The following is an 18124-nucleotide window of genomic DNA, read 5'->3' as shown; positions in this document are numbered from 1 at the left end:
TGCTGCAATTATAAGAAATTAGTATAAAATATTAGCAAATTATAAAAGTACATTTTCAATTATATGAAATTAACAAATTTTACCACCTATGTTGATGAAAATTTTTATTTTTTGCTAAAAAATAAAGAATAATACTATAGCATTAAAATCTATGGTTCAAACCATATTACAAATCCAGAAAAAAACATGATTTTTGGTATCAAATGGAGGGAAAATGAGTGAAGTCAAAATTTTGATCAAATCATAGTGAAAGTGCCGCACAACAAAAACAATATCCAAAGCAAAGCAAAGACCAAAGCAGCGGAACACATTCTGAAAAGAAAAACAACGGAACACTTGGTCTGAGTTAAAGCAACGGAACACTTGAGCAACACAAACTTTCACCGAGCTGAAACAAACAAGCTTCTGCACTGAGTACAAAACAGAGCTTCCGCACGGCACCTGATACCTTCACCCACACAACAAATCCGTTCTCTGGATTCTCACTAGCATCACCATGGCTGTCCAGCATTAAAGGGCAAGGTTTTCATTGGAAAGGTTCGTTTTTCTCTCTCCTATACATTTTCCCCAATTTTTCCAAATCCCTAATATTCTACAATATTTTTTGCAAATTTCTGCCCAAAATCTTTTAGCTGTCGAGGAAGAAAAGGGGGACGTCGGCAGGGGAACGAAGGAAAAGACTAAAGTTTCAATTGGGGGCTGGTGATTGAGGAAGTGAAACCAGAAACAGAGAAAGGTCTTGGCCTAGAGGGGACACAAAGAAAATACAGAGCAACAGCCGCTCATCGGCCATCACAGCGCGCAATCTCCATAGCTGCCGTCACTCTGCTCTCATCCAATTTCCGCCGCCTCCAAGTTCCGCCACGGCATCTCCATTTCGTGCGCCGCCTAGCTGCCTGACGCATCTCCCCTTCCCGCACGGCCTTTCTCTCTCACTGTCGCTCCTCGATTTCATGTTGCCACCCACCACTGGCGCCCAGCTCCAGCGCGGCTACCATGGCAGCTACAGCCGCCTGATCATTCGCACCTTCCTTCGACCATCACCATCGCCTGCAGACTTCGCCAAGCAAACGCTGTAAGCCGTCTGCCTTCTTTGAATTTTAGTTTTCCATTTTTAGTATGAACATTGAAAAGTCTCAAAGCATGTTTGCCGTGCGTTTGTTCAGTGCCAACTTCATGTTGATTGCTAACGATTTTAGATTGTATGCTATTGTATGTTGTTTGGACTGAAATCTCTTGTGTTTTGACAAATTTTGGGGGGCTAATTACAGTCCCAATTGAGCAAAAATTGCTGGATCCTTCTATGCCCATGTACTGTTTGTTAAAATGCCCGAGTGAAGGTCTAAATAGAAGATTGATGCCTAATCTGCTTGGGGAAGACGATCGTTTGCTTAAATTTGCAATTCCGGTCATTCCATCAAATATCAACTGAACTGAAAGAGGTCTCTAATTAGTTGTCGTTTTTAAGTGAATTTCTTTAGAGTGCGCGCGCGATATCAGAACCTAATTCAGGATTTTAAAATCAATTTACTAGCAATTGGAATTAGACGGTTGAAGTACACTACACACATGCTCCTTACAGATTGACGCAGGCAGTTTAAAGTTTTAAAACTTCAGAGTCTTTGCTTTGTAGTTTGACTTCCACAATGGTGCATATATCGTTTAGACAGATGGTTATTTTTAGTCGCTTTTTTATAAGTGAATTCATTTGATTATTAATATATATATATTTTTAGTAAACTAAATAGTTTCATGGCCGCTACGCAAAACTCTTATACAAACCTTTGATTTAAAGGTGGGTTTTTTCACTCTCTCTTCCCATGGCTTTGGAGTCTAGCTTTGTTAATATTGGATCACTTTACGAGATGTAAGCTGGTAATAATAATAATAATGTATCACTAGACAGTGGTTCTTTTTTACACTCCATTATTCAATCTAGTAGGATTTCATTGGTGGGTGCATTCTTTTTGTTGGTTTCTTTTATAAACGTGTAACTCAGCCACCTCTTCGATTCCAGAAAGTTGTCTGACCCTCTTAGGAGGTTAAAGAACGTCGTCATAGATAGGCCTGTTCTTAACCCTTTTTTTTGTAGTAGTAGTAGTGTATTTTTCCGAATACGACGATTATTCAAAAGTTGCCGTCTGGTGTTTTAGCTTCTCTCCCACTAAATTGCTAAAATGACGCACATTTATTTATCCCTTCCCTTGACTGACTACATAAAGACACTTCTTTACTGGTATTAATTGACTATGCCTTGAGGAGATCCAATCTTCTGTCGGAGCTCGCCAACCCCTTTTTTTTTTTAACGATAACTATTGTTTAGCTTCTTCTCGTACAGAAACAAACAAAACCGTAGCTTATGAGCCCACGTCACGAAACGGCACAGTAGACTGGAAATACGTAGTAGTTTAATCACAAATTACTGTATAAAAGTATGTTTCGTGTACAACTTCTTTAGGGAAATTCCAGTTGATTTTTGCTATTGGTGCAAATTAATAATTGATGTTCTTTCATTTATGTTACATGATTGGATTTATTATTGACATTATTAGTACAGAGTCTCTCTCTTATTATGATGGAATGGAACCCACTAATTGACTCGGTTATCTTTTCAATAAAAAAAACTGTTTGTATTATTGGAAAGCATTAAGGATATGTCTGTAAATTGGTTGGAAATGATTCAAATTAGTTCTCTCCAATTAAGCCAAAAAGTATATCAATTCGAAATGAGCCAAAAAACAAAGAGTTATTATCTGCCACGCCCTCCTCACGTAGCAAGTGACTAAAGATTTTTAGAATAACTATTATAGGATCTTCTTTAAACTAACTCAGTTCGCTAATTTGATAGGTACTATTTGATACTTTCAAAGCCATTTTTTAGCAAGGAAGGATTGGGAAGGAAGAAAAAAGGGAGATGGGAAAAAAAACCATTAACCACTAGGCTATCTATCAGATTGTTCTTCGCAGTTCATATCCTTCTTGTGTTCCTGCACTGTTTGTTAGTTTGATACTTGATGTTCATTTCATTTTCTTGAAATTAAATGAGTTCTTATTTTTTCCACTTGTTCTTGGGATGGTCACCACAATGTTTGAGCAAGCTCTTCGAACTCTTCAATCCCACGGTTGCTCAAGTAATTGTGGATTTCATCATGAGTGTGGAATTGCTTCATCCTGCAGTGTTTTAGTTTTTTTCTCTCAAAAACTATACATAAGAGTTTTACTTTTTCCAATAATATTTTTCGGTGCAAAAGGCTGTCTATCTACAATTTCCATCACCAAAGAATAAGCTGCAAAATTGGGAATAGTCATTGGAATAGATCTTGGAACTACCTATTCATGTGCTCATATTTACAAAAATGGTCATGTTGAAATCACAGCAAATGACCAAGGAATCGTATTAAGCCATCATGGATTGCATTTGCTGGTAGCGAAAGACTGATTCGATGTTATTGGATGAAAGTAAGGCACACTCGTGTATTTATCATTTTTGCTGGAACATTTTGGTGTGTATACATATGCTCACTGAAGTCTTAACTGTTATATAACAGGATTGAGACTAATGAAGTTTAGAGGGATATGAAGCTCGTTCCTTGTAAGATTGTGAACAAGGATGGAAAACCTTATATCTAGGTGAAAATTAAGGATAGTAAGGTTAAAGTCTTTAGTCTTGAGGAAATTAGTGTAATGGTTTTAACTAAGATGAAAGAAGCAGCTGAAGCTTTCCTTGCAAAGAAAATTAAGGATGCTGTGGTAACTGTTCCCGGTATAGTTCAATTTCTAGAGTTACTCGTTGAATCATATTTTACTTCAATGATGCCCAGAGGCAGGCAACAAAGAATGCAGGTATTATTGCTGGGCTGAATGTTGCTAGGACTATCAATGAACCCAGAGCAGCAGCAGTTGCCTATCTAACTACGAATTAAAAAAGTTTATCTAACTACACTAATTAACTGTTGATTTTGCAAAATATTGAACAATGATTAAAGCAACCAATTTCTTGTATAAGTTTTATTAGTTACATTTCTTATAAAAAGCTTTCATATGGTTCTAATTGCTCTGTTTTATTGTAGGCAAAGGCTTTCATCAAAGGATTATAGAATATTTCATCAAGTTGATTAACAAGAAACATGGAAAGAACATCAGCAACCACAATAGACCACTTGGAAAACTGAGGGAAGCTGAACGTGCCAAAAGAGCTTTAAGCAGCCAGCAGCAAGTTAGGACTCATGCTTGATTTGACGAGTTGAACAATGACCTCTTTAGCAAAAACATGGGACTTGTCAAGAAGGCTATGGGGGATGCTGGTTTGGAGAACCACCAGATGCATGAAATTGTTCCTGTTAGTGGGGCTACCAGGATCCCAAAAGTCCAATAACTTCTCAAGGACTACTTTGATGGAAAGGAACCCAACAAGAGTGTAAAACCAGATGAAGCAGTGGCTTATGGGGGTGGTGTTCAAGGAGGTATTCTAAGCCGGAAAGGTGGTGATGAAAGCAAAGGTACTTTTTAAAATTTTTAATGGACATGTAAAACTTGATATTTTGCAAACTTAAGATGCAACTTGATTGTCTCAAGAAAGTTGAAACTATTGGTATTGAAACTGTTGCTGTGGTAATGACCAAGTGATTGGTACTTGTGAAATTATTTTGCTGCTTCATAATTTATGAATTCATTCCTTGTGAACCCAGAACAAAAAAAAAATTTGCATGTGACCAAGTTGTAGCAATATCTTGCTACTTCCATTAACTGTTACTGCAGTAATGACCAAGTGATTGGTACTTGTGAATTTATTTCATTGTCATCTGAGTTGTTGTTACATGTTAATGGAATGTATTTGAACGTCAAAGGAGCCTCTTTCTTTTGAATCATCTATACTAAATTACTGCTGTATATGTAAATATCATGCTTTCCTTTTTCTTGTGAATCATCATTACTGCATTGGCTGTGTCCTTTGTATTAGTACATGACTACTCTTTGAACTAATATATTTTTGACTAATACTCCTTTTCACTCCCAGCCCAAGTTCACGATACACACCACATCACTCTTTTCATCATCTAAAATATTAAAAATATTACAATAACAAATACAACCTTACTAACAGGTCTAAAGTTCCCACGCCTTGCGTGGGAAGCAATCACCTAGTTTTAATATATAAACAACCAAAAGCATAAACATTAAACAATAATTACTGTGGGAGTCCAATTTAATTGTTCAATAAGTTGAGCTATTTAAAGAAGAAGAAAGAAAATTAAAAAAAAACTGTTTTAGAGAGCTCTTTAGTTGAACTTATGCAGTGTTGTATTTGTATAGATTGGACTGTGATTTCTAACTTCTTGCTGGTGTTGTAATATGTGGGCCCAAATTATATGAGATTCTTAATGAATTGTAATTTTTGTCTTAATAATCTAAGTCTCATTACTTGTTCTTTATTATTGTACTCCTCCCCTTACCTACTTCTTTTACTCTTTTATGACAGATAAATGCTATTCATACTAGCTTTTGGAAGATATCTATGGTTATGGTTGAAGAATGTTGAAGACAAAATTGCCTTTTGCTCATGGAGTGGTTCATTTAGATATTCTTCAATTTCTTAAACTGTGATTGCTTTTGTAAATGTACCTTATGTACAAGTGATATTTTGGACAAATGTTATTTTTGTAGGCATTAGTTGGGCAATGTACACTTGAATTTGGCATTTGAGAATGCTATATTATTACCATGTAATCTAATGCAAATACTTTTGGTTATCAATCATTCATGTTTATTTGTATGGTTTGTTTAAAATCAATGATTTAGCAATGATTACAGGCCAAATTATGACTATTAAGCTATTATGAAATTATCTAATGACAAAAAAAAGTTGTCACAAAATAGAAAATAAAAACTCCTTGTCACAACAGAAACTGTCACTAAATCTAAGTTACATTTGTGACGACAATTGTTGTCAGTAAAATAGTTATATATAATGGCTTTCGGTGCTTTTTAGTGACGACTTTAAGTAGACCATTTTTGACAAAAGGTCAATTCGTCAATAAAACACTTCCAGATTGTCGTCACTAATGACAACTATTTAGTGACGACCAAATAGTTGTCACTAAATAGTTGTCATTAGTGACGACAATCTGGAAGTGTTTTATTGACGAATTGATCTTTTGTCAAAAATGCTCTACTTAAAGTCGTCACTAATGAGAACTATTTAGTGACGACATTTTAGGTCGTCACTGTTTACTTTTACCGACGGGGATTTAGTGACGACTTTGTGAAGATCAAAAAGTCGTCAATAAAAGGTATTTGTGACGATATTTGTATGTTCTGTGATGACTTTGTGTTGTCACTGATGAACAATTTTCTTGTAGTGCTTCTTTATCCAATTTCTGATTTGTTTCAAGTTGAAAGTTATTTTATTTTTGTAGGTTGACTGATGCCAATTTCTCCACGTTGGTGAAGTTCATCCTTGCGATTCCCACAATCTTGATGGAAATTTTCTAGGTTTACTTGGCAGAATTCTTTTTGATCCAATCTAACCCTCTAAGTTGCGAACACTCTTGATACGATCTCAACCCGCGACTTAACGAATTAGCGAACCGAGGAATTTGGTAGAACGGCGCCACAAACAAGTGTGACTCTTGTTTAATAAGCCAAGTTAGGAAATTTCTAAGATGTTCAAGAGGTGCTTGCAAGAAGCCAAGAGAATACTCTCAATTTTATTTAAGTAATCAAAATATGTTTGTTGTTGTAGGTTTGAAGCTTATTTATAGCTTCTTACAACTCAAATCCTAATGAAGCTAGGAACTGTCTAGAAATCCTAATGTGATTTGGAATCACTTATTTTCCTAAAATTAATAACAAAAAGTCAGCCCACCTTGAGACACAATCTGGCCAAATTAATTAAAGTAGATAAACAACTAAATTAGCAAGGTAATTAACATTAAAACCCTTGCTTAACAACACCAAATAAAGACACAACTTGAAACTCGAATAACTTGAACAGGTGAAATCTTCATGGACTAGAGTGGGGGATCCGGATCATATCAATTGATTATTGGGATATTCACGAAAAGTCCCCTTAAGGTTTATAATGTTTTGCACTTTATCTCCTCATGTTAATTTTTTGGCACTTTATCCCCCTAATTGATAGTCAAAATGGTGGTGGTTAATAGGTAAAAGACAATGGTATTCCTGATAAAATAATGAACAGACAAAACTACCTATGAACTAGGGTCGAGCGATAAGTTTTTTTCAAAAATATCCTTCTTGGAGGGAAAAAGTCCATTCTTACTAATGTATTTTGCAAAGAAAAACGAGAAAATTGTATGTTTGACGATTCTAAGAAAAAAACAAATTTTTTGTTTTTCAAATTATTTTGTCTAAAAGCTAAAAAAGACATTAGTTTATCATACAATCATACCTTATAATTTGAATATCTAAGAAATCTTCTTTTGAGATTTTTCAATAGGATTTTCTTAAAGGTGCTATTTTACCACATCCACAGGCATCTTAATTTGGTTCTTTTAGATGCTGTGATAGACAACATCTAGAGGAAAACCAATGAAATGAATTTGAAGAAATTTGGGACATTTTTTTGTCACTTTTCAGCTGCAAATGTAGGATTTAGAAGTTTAAAGGCTTTAATGAATGATGAAATGATAACAAAATATTTCTCAACTTGAAGGGAAACGTATCTTTATAAATAACAGATTGGGGGCATTTATGTTAGAAATTTTAACGGTTTTAAATGGGGGTATTTTTGTCTAGTTTAATGTTTCAATTAATCATTTGAAGAGTGAACTAACCGCGGGGATAAAGTGTTAAAAAATAACGTTAGGGGTAAAGTACAAACCACCATAAACCTTAGGGGGACTTTTTATGATTTTGCCTTGATTGTTTCCCTCCTTCAACGCCGTCCAATTACTTTGTTTAATAATTACGCGTATAAATACGGCCTTTGATCGACAGCTGAACCACGTCCCACGTCCCACATCCTCCCGTCCTTTCTCCTTAAGAAAAGCCAAAAAAGGAAAAACGAAATCCAAAATTTCGATAAAAAAAAAAACTTAAGGCCAATCTACCTAAGGGTTTTAAAGATTACATATTTCTGTTTTGCTTTTATGAATGAAATTGTGGGAATTCAGATGAGATTTAAATTCCGAGTAATTGTAAATTACCTCGATTATTGTTATAAGAAGCATAATCGGATTGGTGAGAAGAAATTAGTTGATAAAGATTGGGTAATTAGAGAAGAATTGCGCAGTGGTGATGTACACGGCTAATTTGATTGGGTTTGGCTTAGCCGTAGCTTCAAGTGCGTTTATTGGATCCAGCTTCATCATCAAGAAGAAAGGTCTACAGAGGGCCGGCGCGTCAGGCTCACGTGCCGGTATGCGCTCTGTTTTACCTAGTCATTCCTTTTAAATTTTTTTTTTCTGGTTTCCACTATTGTCAGTAGTATGGGTTATTGCTATTCTCTGTGTTTTTTGATTTATTCCTTTTATTGTTGAGGAAGTAAATTGCTTCTTGTCAAATGGGCCTTACTAGTAGTTTTTTTTTTTTTTTTTTTTAATTTAATGTTTTTTCTTGCATTATTTCCTTTCCAGAATAAGTCAACTTGCAACACGGGATCTAGGAAAGTTTGATTTAGTTGAATGTTAAGAAATTTATGATGTGAACTGTCGATGTCTAGATTTAAGGTGTATTATGCCTAACATTCTACTTTGTCTATGAGAATATACTTTTCCTTGCATTTCTTTTGTTATGCTTCAATGAGTGTTGAGCACAGGTGTTAGAGCTATGAGGCTGGATAAATGAGCCATAGTAGCATGTGTGTGGACAAATTTGTTGCATAAGAGAAAAAACTTGAGGAAATGAAATCTCTGTTTTGTTACTCTTGTAAAAAATGATCAGGGGAAATTTCTGAAATGGACGCACTTCAAAGCAAAATATGTAAGGTTGGACTTTTGCTTATTTAGTTGTAGAGTTATCAACTATGAAACTGTACTACTTCACGCATCATTTTTTGTGCAAGTTTGCTTAAATGATGTTTGAGGAAAAATAAGGAAAAATTGCATTCCATTGTGAATTTGGTTTTGAAAGTGCGCCTTTTTCATAGTTTTACTGGAAGAGTTGTGAACCGTAAATGGACATGTTACTCAGTTACCAGTGAGAACCTTTGAATGTTATTCTGGTGTTAGTCAATTAATCAAGTAAAACAATTTCTTGCTAATGGTTTTGATGGAGATTGTTAACCTTCACTCTATTTGACAAGTGTAAGGATTGCTACTTGAGATGATGAGACACGCAGCTCTGTGGAGGCCCCTTTTTTATTGAGATAACAATATTTCTCTAGCTGGAACAGTATAATCAAAATACTTGCTCAAAATCTGATGTACCAAGCTCCTTAGTGAAAAGGAGAGTCCGATACAACATATTTGACAAGGGCTGGCTTCTGCTGGGTGCAATGTCATATGCTTTAGGGGTCTATCAAGAAGATAATAGGGTCCAACATCTTGATACAGCATCTTATATGTTGTTTAGGTTTTATGGGCATTGAAGAAATTAACCCACATCTAGTAGCTTAGGATGTTTGCCCTCAATATTGTCTCATTACAATAAGATAGGCAAGATTTTGGAACAACCATGATATCACACACTCAAAAGGAAAAACCAAATCGAAAGTAGTATGAAAATTTTATACGAAGTTTGATAGTTTTCACTCAATGTTATCATTATCTCTCTCTCTCTCTCTCTCTCTCTTCTGTCGACTTATAATACTGATTTCTTTTGCATGTCTGTAGGATCTGGAGGCCATGGCTATCTAAGGGAGCCACTTTGGTGGATCGGCATGATTGCTAGTAATTCTTTTTGTGGTTCAGACTTACTAATCTTGTTTATCTCTGCATTTAATGTTATTGAAAGGACACATTGACTGAATATTTTTTGTAATATCTGGCAGTGATTTTTGGTGAATTTGCCAATTTTGTGGCTTATATTTATGCTCCTGCGGTGCTTGTGACTCCACTGGGAGCACTGAGTATAATTGTAAGGTAAAGTATCACTTTCAAGTGATAACTAAAAAACTCTTACCAGTGACTTCAAGTGATGTTAATATTTCTTACTGCCCACGCAGTGCTGTTTTAGCACATTTCTTGTTGAAGGAAAAATTGCGAAAAATGGGAATATTGGGGTGCATCTTATGTGTAGTGGGCTCCACTGTCATTGTGCTTCATGCACCAGGAGAGCATGATATTAGTTCGGTTGATGAGATTTGGGAACTTGCAACACAACCTGGTAAAGAAATTAGTATAACTACTACCACTTAATATGATTTCTTCCCTTATCTATACTGGTTAAAGATTTTTCCTTGATAGTCTTGTTTTATTTCTCCAGCTTTTGTTCTCTACGCAGCTTCAGCAATTGCAGTGGTATTAGCATTAGTTTTGTATTGTGAACCACGATATGGGCAGACCAACATAATGGTATACATTGGCGTATGCTCCATCTTTGGTTCCTTGACAGTAAGTGTCTCCATTCTTTTTTCTTTTGGTGCCTCTGCTGGGATAATAGGACATATAAATGTAGAAGAAGTGATCATTCTCTTTCTTCTTCAACTCTATCTTTCGCTTTGATGGAGGTCCCCTGGAACAAGAGTTAAAAATACTAGTGACGATTATTCAGCATCCTTTTAGATGGTTAAACTGGACTAAACATATTATCATTGTTCAAAGATTCTCATAAATACAGGAGTTATGTGCGAGTATGTAATGCAGAGTATGTTGTCTAGAAACATTTGAGCTCACAGAAGAATTGTGAGGCTTATTTGACTTATGTATCAAGTTAAAATGCAGAAAGCATCTGTCGACCTGATTTCTTTGATCAGATTGTAAAATGTGAATGTATTCTGCCTTATGGAAAGGACAACTTCAACTTTTTGCTTTTTAGAATATAGTTACTGATAGCATACATTTCTTCCAAAAAGTCTTCATTGTCACCTAGTATATTGCCAGCTTTCTGGCCTACTCTTTCTCTCTCTCTCCCCCCTCCAATGTGTGTGTAAATATATATGTATCTGCCAGATTTTCTCAGCATATTAATAAGGACATAGTTCTTTTTTATAATTCTAACACCAATAAATTTGACATATGTTGCATTTCATTGGCTTTTAATCTGATTATAAGTGATCAATGATTTGATGCTTCATAGTGCTGTGCCTTCGCCTATCAATTCCTGCACAGGAAAAGGAAAGTAAATGGTCTGCAAAACTAAACCTTTTGGCCTATTATGTATGTTTTACAAAAAAGTTAGCAGCATCCAAGAGATGTAGCCAACCTTCAAGTGTAATGACCTTCTTGGTGGGTGGAGATGCATACATTTCTTTTTCTGGGAAACAGTTGGCATACACATTAATTTCTTGAGAAGTTGTATGGGGAATCATTCTTCCTTTGAGCAGTGCTCAAGTCATGCTGATTAGAAGTCTAAAGAAGATCTAGGTTCGTGATTAGTTTTTTTTAATCAAATAAAATTATTGATTAAGTAACCTTTTTCAAGCCATCACTGTTTTTTGAAGCAGTTGTTCGAACATGCAAATTGATTTTGAACTCAAGCTGGACGGTAAATATTCAAATGCTCAAGTTATGGAAACAAATTTGTGGGATTTCAAATTTTTTTACTAGATCCTAGTAGTAAGTTATGGTCATAGTACTTAACTACTTTTTCATATCTAAATTGTACATTTTTTGTTTCCCACCATGAATCAATCAGACTAGTCTTTTCTAGTAGTGGTACATTCATAATTGCTATTCTCATAACCACCTTGAAAGTAGCGTACAAGGAAACAAATTCCAAATCAAGCAAGGCCTGAATTGAATTTCGAGTTGAAATCGGCTAATTTAAATATTGCTGTTTAACAATGTATATGTGAATGAGTTCCCAGTTTCCTTCCTCACAGCTATGAGAAGCTTTCATGCACCTAAGTCATTTTTCAGCATACAGCTATGACAAGTTTTCTCAATTTGTACTTTATGTTCTTTGCTACACTCTCTGGTTAATATCTAGTTCTTTCCCTTTTAACTCTTTTTGCCCTCTGATTTAGTTAGTGGTTTTTTTTTGTTTAATTTAAAATTTTTTATTTTAACTGGTTGATATCTTTGGTGACAAACTATCAAAATGATTGATTGTTTCTGAATCTCAGATTCCCTTTCTTTTGCCCGCAGCATTTGAAGCTGATTATCTTGTACCTATTGCAACTTAAGGTCCTTAATTTAAATGGATAGATAAAAGAGTGGAAGAGTACCAACCACATGCATTAGCATTCTGACTTCTAACATTTACATAGATAAAAGATGGTTGAAATCTGTTTAAAGTGGATGGGTGAAGATTCTATTTCCTTGTAATTCCAGATTGAGAAGATTATAAAGGATAGTAGAACATTTCTTATGTTTTTTTAGATGGGTTTGGGTCCATCATCACAGTTAGTAAGGTTGTGCGTTAGTAGGTGAAAGACAAGTAGTATTTGTGGGAATGACTTTGGTTAAGAGTTGATTAGTTGATAAGACTTCTTAAAGTTTAATAGATGATTCTTGTGTTGAAAGCATGGTTTGATGCCATAGACTTGTGTACTGGTGATTTTATTTTGCTCTAAAACCTATCTTAAAACGTGAACCCTTCTTATTCTTTTGATATTAAATGTCGATAACATGTATGCAATATTTCAGTAAGAATCCTTGACATGTAAATCAAGTGACATAAATTGACTTGGTATACCTGCAAAACTACTCACTCTACTCAAGTTGCTTTCTCTGTTTGCTAAGCCCTGACTTGAAACATAACTAGTTTTAGTGGTCATATTTGATGGACATGATTATACTGGGAACAAAATAGCTAAAAGAAATTATGTTGACATGGAATAGCATTTTTATTTACGGGTTCATTCCTGGCATATTTTATGATCTGCAGGTTATGAGCATAAAAGCAATAGGTATTGCTATAAAACTCACTCTTGAGGGTTTTAGCCAGGCAGCACACTACCAGACATGGGTATTCGTAATGATTGCTGTAACATGTATAATCACTCAGTTGAATTACTTAAACAAGGTATGTAATTTCTTAACTGTAGGCTTTTCTCAATTGATGATGTATTATAATTCTTTGAGACAGCAGTATAGCCTTTGAACCTGAAGTTTTTGTCTGAAGTCACTCAAACGGGCAAGATTGAAAATGAGTTAATCAAGCATACTGTTACAACCTGTTTAGATACAATCCTGAAGTTCATTAAGCAGGCAATATGAAGGTGTATGGCAGGGAAAAAAAATGTTGCTATCTGGTCTGAAAAATTAATGACATTGAAGCTGTACAATTTTCTGTGGGTTGCTTCTAGTTCAGTTTCCAATCTGCTTCCTTATATGCCATGATAGGAGATGACTGATACTTAGCTTTACATGATTCATTTTGGTTTTCTAGTCGCCTTACCTACTGGAGTTGAAGACACATAGAAGAGTAGAAGTTTCCCAAGTCTGTCTTTTGCAAGAATATTAAATACCTGTGATATGTGATCAAACAGATTGTATTTTCTAAATTTTGATATAGTCTTTTCTATGTTCCTAACTAAAACCTTCTATTTCATTTATCTTCTGTAATGCCAGTGATTATTCACTTACTTTAGAAGTGCCCTTTTCCCTGTGATTCGTAATGAAAACTTTTCTGGCAGAGCTCATCTTCTGAAGAATCAACAATTACTGTCACCTAGGGCTCTAAACGAAACGAATGGAATTCAGCTTTCAAGCTGTGAAGCTCAATTCGAATTTTTGGCCCAAACTCGAGGGCTTGTATCCTAAATGAGCTCAAACTTAAGATCGAGCTTGATTCAATTTAATATTCAATAGGCTTGAGCTTGATTTAAGAGCTCAATATCTTTAATTTTAACATTAAATTTTCACTAATACATAGAGATAAGAAATAATAAATGTATAACTTTACATAAAAAATAATAGATAAAACATATGAAAAATTATTCGAGCCTTAAAGAGCTGAATATCTACAAGTTCGAATTCAATTCAATAATTTAATTAAATCCTAATCCCTGCTCGAATTTGAGCTTGAGCTCATTGAAATTTAAGCTTGAATTGAGCCTTTAACAAATCAAGCCTGAACTGTTCGCTAAGGGAACCACTTGTAACTGTTATGCTTTCTGAATGAATTAACGGGTTTGAAGCAGATTGTTGTTGTTAAACTGGAGAAAACATATGCAAGTTTATGACTTTAAAATGATGTGTATACAACTGGCTAAAATTGGAATTGGAAGGGTCTGTAGTAGCTTTTCTTCTTTAATTGGAATTGTATCTTTTTGTCTTGTATGGAAACTGGAATTGGAATAGTTATACAACAGCTAAATGTTGCTTTGCAGGCTTTGGACACATTTAACACAGCAGTTGTTTCTCCCATCTATTATGCCATGTTTACATCGCTCACAATTTTTGCAAGTGCTATCATGTTCAAGGTATGTGTGTTCATCTTTAGCTATGGAACCTTGTTCTCTTTGTAAAATCTCTAGTGAGTTTATCTGCTATTCTAGGACTGGGCTGGTCAGAGTGCTAGCAGCATTGTTTCTGTGCTTTGTGGATTTGTCACCGTTCTTTCGGGTACAGTAATTTTGCACAGCACAAGAGATCCAGAGGCTCCGCCTGTTTCAGGTAAATGGATAATAAACAAAATATTCTTTGTCACAATACGATAAGTAACCAATCATGCTGTTTACTTTTTTACTTTTTTTTTTTTTTTACTTTCTTACATGATCCGATAAAGAAGCATGAATATCATCAATTGAGACTGACGTCCAAATTAACTGCTGAAGTTTGTATATCTCATATTTAGGTTGCATTGTATGCATTTTTATTGCTCTGGTGATCATTTTCTTGCAGATGCATATTCATCACTTTCTCCTCAAATATCATGGCTGGTCCATGCTAACGGGGAAATATGGAAGCACAAAGATAATGATGAGATGCATCCTGAATTTGTTGCAATTATACGACAAGACCACTTTAAATAAGGGGAAGGAATCTGGAAAAGTCACAATCAGGGCTCGTTGGATTTGTTAACAAACGTGTTGAAGGTACTCCAAGCTAGCATTGGTGATAGTATTAGCATTCGTTACTTATCCCTTGACCAAATAGCACTCAAATTTCCTGCTTGAGGCATAATTGCTCTTGTTGACGGTTTACACAGAACACCTGGTAGAGGTAATCCATTTTGGGTTTGATAGTCACTAGGAAGCTGAAGAAATGGTGAAAGCTAATGTCTCTTGTTTTTGTGTCACTTCTTATTCTAGGTTTATTAATTTTTTTTTCTCACAATTTAGGGGACGCAGCCATGGGCTTTGTATGAGGTGAGATCCTTTTTCGCAAAAAACGAATAGAGAAATCCATTTTTCCTTGATAAAGTCTGATTGTGTTTGGATAGAGTATTATTTGAATATTATTTGGAATAATTATTATAACAGTTTTTATGATGTGATGCATGTGAGATAAAAAGATTATTGGAAATAATTAGTGTTGTCTCTCTAATTATGATAGTAACTTTGATGCTAGCTGTGGTCAATTATTGATATCATGTATTCCAGTTAAACATTTGCAAAATTGCCAGGTATTTAAATGTTGAATTTAGAGTTTCAAATTTTAGTGTCCTTTTTCGCCCTCCCATAGATTGAAATTAACTAAATACTTTATATGTGAGAAACTACTTATTACTGGCACTCGTGATACTGAAATCTTGAACGGTGGAACAGTAATTGATAATTAAACTCTATTTACAAAAGAAAGGATGATATTCATAATAGGGAAAAGCCAACTACCAAACGATGCATATATGAAAGCGCAGAAACTCAAAATCAAAATAATGGGCAAAAATTTTGAGTAACCTTCGTGTTTGTTACACTAAGATGTGAAACAAAAGGCTATTTGTTGTTACTCCGCAAATGATTAACATGCTAGTTTGCTGATCTCTAATGATGTAGATGTACAGATATTGTGATTAGCATTGATTTCAGCATTGTCCACTTTAGCAGGGGCTTCATGGATATTACACGAATTGCAAATCAAACATATACAACCAACGACGGAGCTCCGATAATTTTGTACAGCACGATTAGCTATTAGTATTTTTTTACGCATATTCTATTACTTTGCCTCCCCAAAATTTTTCTCCAGAGTTATTTTTTCCCCAAAATTAAAATTTCAATTTATGTATGACTAGCATAACATATCCAATAAAGAAATTAAATAAAAGGAAACAAAGACCAAAAGAATTTTAATCACTATTGCAACCTTTTTATACGAGATTGACTTGAATTAAGGGTTGAAACATGAACTAAATCACTTGATATTCGAATCATGTGTGGATCTATATGACGATATCAAATAACTTTCCCAATAATCAAGTCAAATACGACTGGCATTTTGTTTTTGGTTAGAGTTTGAAAATTGGCTCAAACTTAAACTCATTTAATACTACATCTCAAATTTGTAGGTGAAAAAATTCGAAGTACTGAAACATGACTCGAATTTGGTACAATAAAATGTTGTTTGAATTTGGCTTAATAGATAAACATGTCAAATTTGAAAATAATTTTGTAAAGGCCTCATGGTCCTTAATCCTTTAGCTTTAATAATTAATAGAACAATGATGAATTGATTAATGATTTAATTGAGTTAAATAATAGAATACATTCAAAAGAATATGAGTGCATCATTGGAAGAGAAAAAAACGAGTCGAAAGTCGAATAATGACTGTCACACACATCACACACACGGGTTCAGATGCCATCCTTTGCTTTGGCCGTCCAATAAGAAGATAGTAGCACTCGACAATTTTCGGATGCATGCTTTGGACGATGGAATTTTGGTTCGGCCATCCTATCGAGGATTGGACACATGAATCAAAGGCAGAGCTTTTGAAATGGTGAAATAGAAGGAGAGGATGATATGAGACAAATGGCATTCATGGCTATTGGTAATAATAAGTTGAACTCTTTTACGATTCATATGATGCAGTAGATGATGATTATGGCGATGAACCTTTATTTTCTTCTCGAGTTTATGATGAATTAAAAAAAAGGCTCATACTAGAAATAAAAACTTGAAATTGAAAGTGACAAAGTTGATAGATGAAAACTCTATGTTGGTCAAAGAGAATAAGAAATTGATATTTGAAAATGATGATTTTATAAAAAGCAAACTCAGTATGGATTCCAAGACGAACAAAATTGAGAAGCAAAACAAAAAGTTAGAAGACAAGATAAGAGTTTATGATAAAATGAAAGAGGAACAACTTTTTATGAGAAAAATAATTGATGACTTAGTGCATGTTTTGAGAAATTCACAAAAAAAAAAAAGGATAATTTAGAAAAGTTGTTGGATAACCAAACAATAGTAAATGATAAAAGTAGTATTGGACATGTGCCAATAAATAATAATGGATATAGAAATTATTTATTAGAGCCACATCCTCTAGTACTCCTATTGTCACTTGCAATTATTGTTGTCAAAATGATCATTTTTCTTATAATTACCATGTTAAAAGAGGTGTACAAAATGGTTTCAAAACCATTTGCGTGATTAAGAAATCGACTAATACTTAAGGACCTGAAAAGTTATAGGTGCCAAAAGCTATATCTTGCATTTGATGCAGGTGAAGAAGACAATAAGAAGATCCTAGTGATTCTTGGATATTAGACCCTCAAGCCATGCGCATAGAGATACTAATGAAAGGAAAAGTGTGAATGGGCTTGAAGATCAATTACCTTATTGACGGTCTTTATTGTGGGAATCTTGGTTTTATTATGATTTTATGTCCTTGTGGATTGCATATGATTGCACTTATCAGGATAATTTGTTATTTGATGAAATGTGGCTTGTTGGCGTGTGTAGGCCTATGCCCAAATTGTGCAAAAGGTCTTTCAAAAATCTAACAATTAGAATTTTCTTTTAAATCATAGGCTTTTACTAAGGGAATCATTACTAGATCTTATTCACTTTAGTTTAGCCTTCTTTTGGAAGGACAGATGGGATATAGGAGGCCTGTGCTCAATGCTACCAATCTTTGTCAACAAGAAGTTAGCCTCATGTTTGGAAAA

General features: G+C 34.6%; 1 protein-coding gene and 1 long non-coding RNA gene across 3 annotated transcripts; both read left to right on the top strand.

Moving 5' to 3' along the window:
- The first annotated feature begins 879 nt into the window (after window positions 1–879).
- LOC113713397 (uncharacterized) lies at window positions 880–5754 on the top strand. Its single transcript, XR_003453534.2, has 3 exons — window positions 880–1075; window positions 4071–4499; window positions 5480–5754. It is a non-coding gene; the product is annotated as an uncharacterized lncRNA (long non-coding RNA).
- Window positions 5755–7966: 2212 nt separating this feature from the next.
- LOC113715073 (probable magnesium transporter NIPA6) lies at window positions 7967–15433 on the top strand. 2 transcript variants are annotated; one of them, XR_011822451.1, is made up of 10 exons: window positions 7967–8380; window positions 9795–9851; window positions 9953–10043; window positions 10127–10287; window positions 10387–10514; window positions 12952–13089; window positions 14399–14491; window positions 14567–14684; window positions 14913–15106; window positions 15353–15433. XR_011822451.1 is itself a non-coding variant. In XM_027239227.2 (9 exons), the coding sequence occupies exons 1-9, from the start codon at window positions 8260–8262 to the stop codon at window positions 15041–15043; spliced, it is 1038 nt and encodes a 345-aa protein (XP_027095028.1). In that variant the 5' UTR covers window positions 7967–8259; the 3' UTR covers window positions 15044–15433. The 2 variants fall into 2 exon arrangements, 1 of the variants encoding a protein (XP_027095028.1); XM_027239227.2 differs by having other exon boundaries at window positions 14913–15433.
- Window positions 15434–18124: the final 2691 nt, after the last annotated feature.

Source organism: Coffea arabica, chromosome 10c (genome assembly GCF_036785885.1).
Source record: "Coffea arabica cultivar ET-39 chromosome 10c, Coffea Arabica ET-39 HiFi, whole genome shotgun sequence".
Classification (NCBI taxonomy): Eukaryota; Viridiplantae; Streptophyta; class Magnoliopsida; order Gentianales; family Rubiaceae; genus Coffea; species Coffea arabica.
The sequence above is the reverse complement of the archived record's forward strand: the minus strand, read 5'-3'. Positions and strand labels throughout refer to the sequence as shown.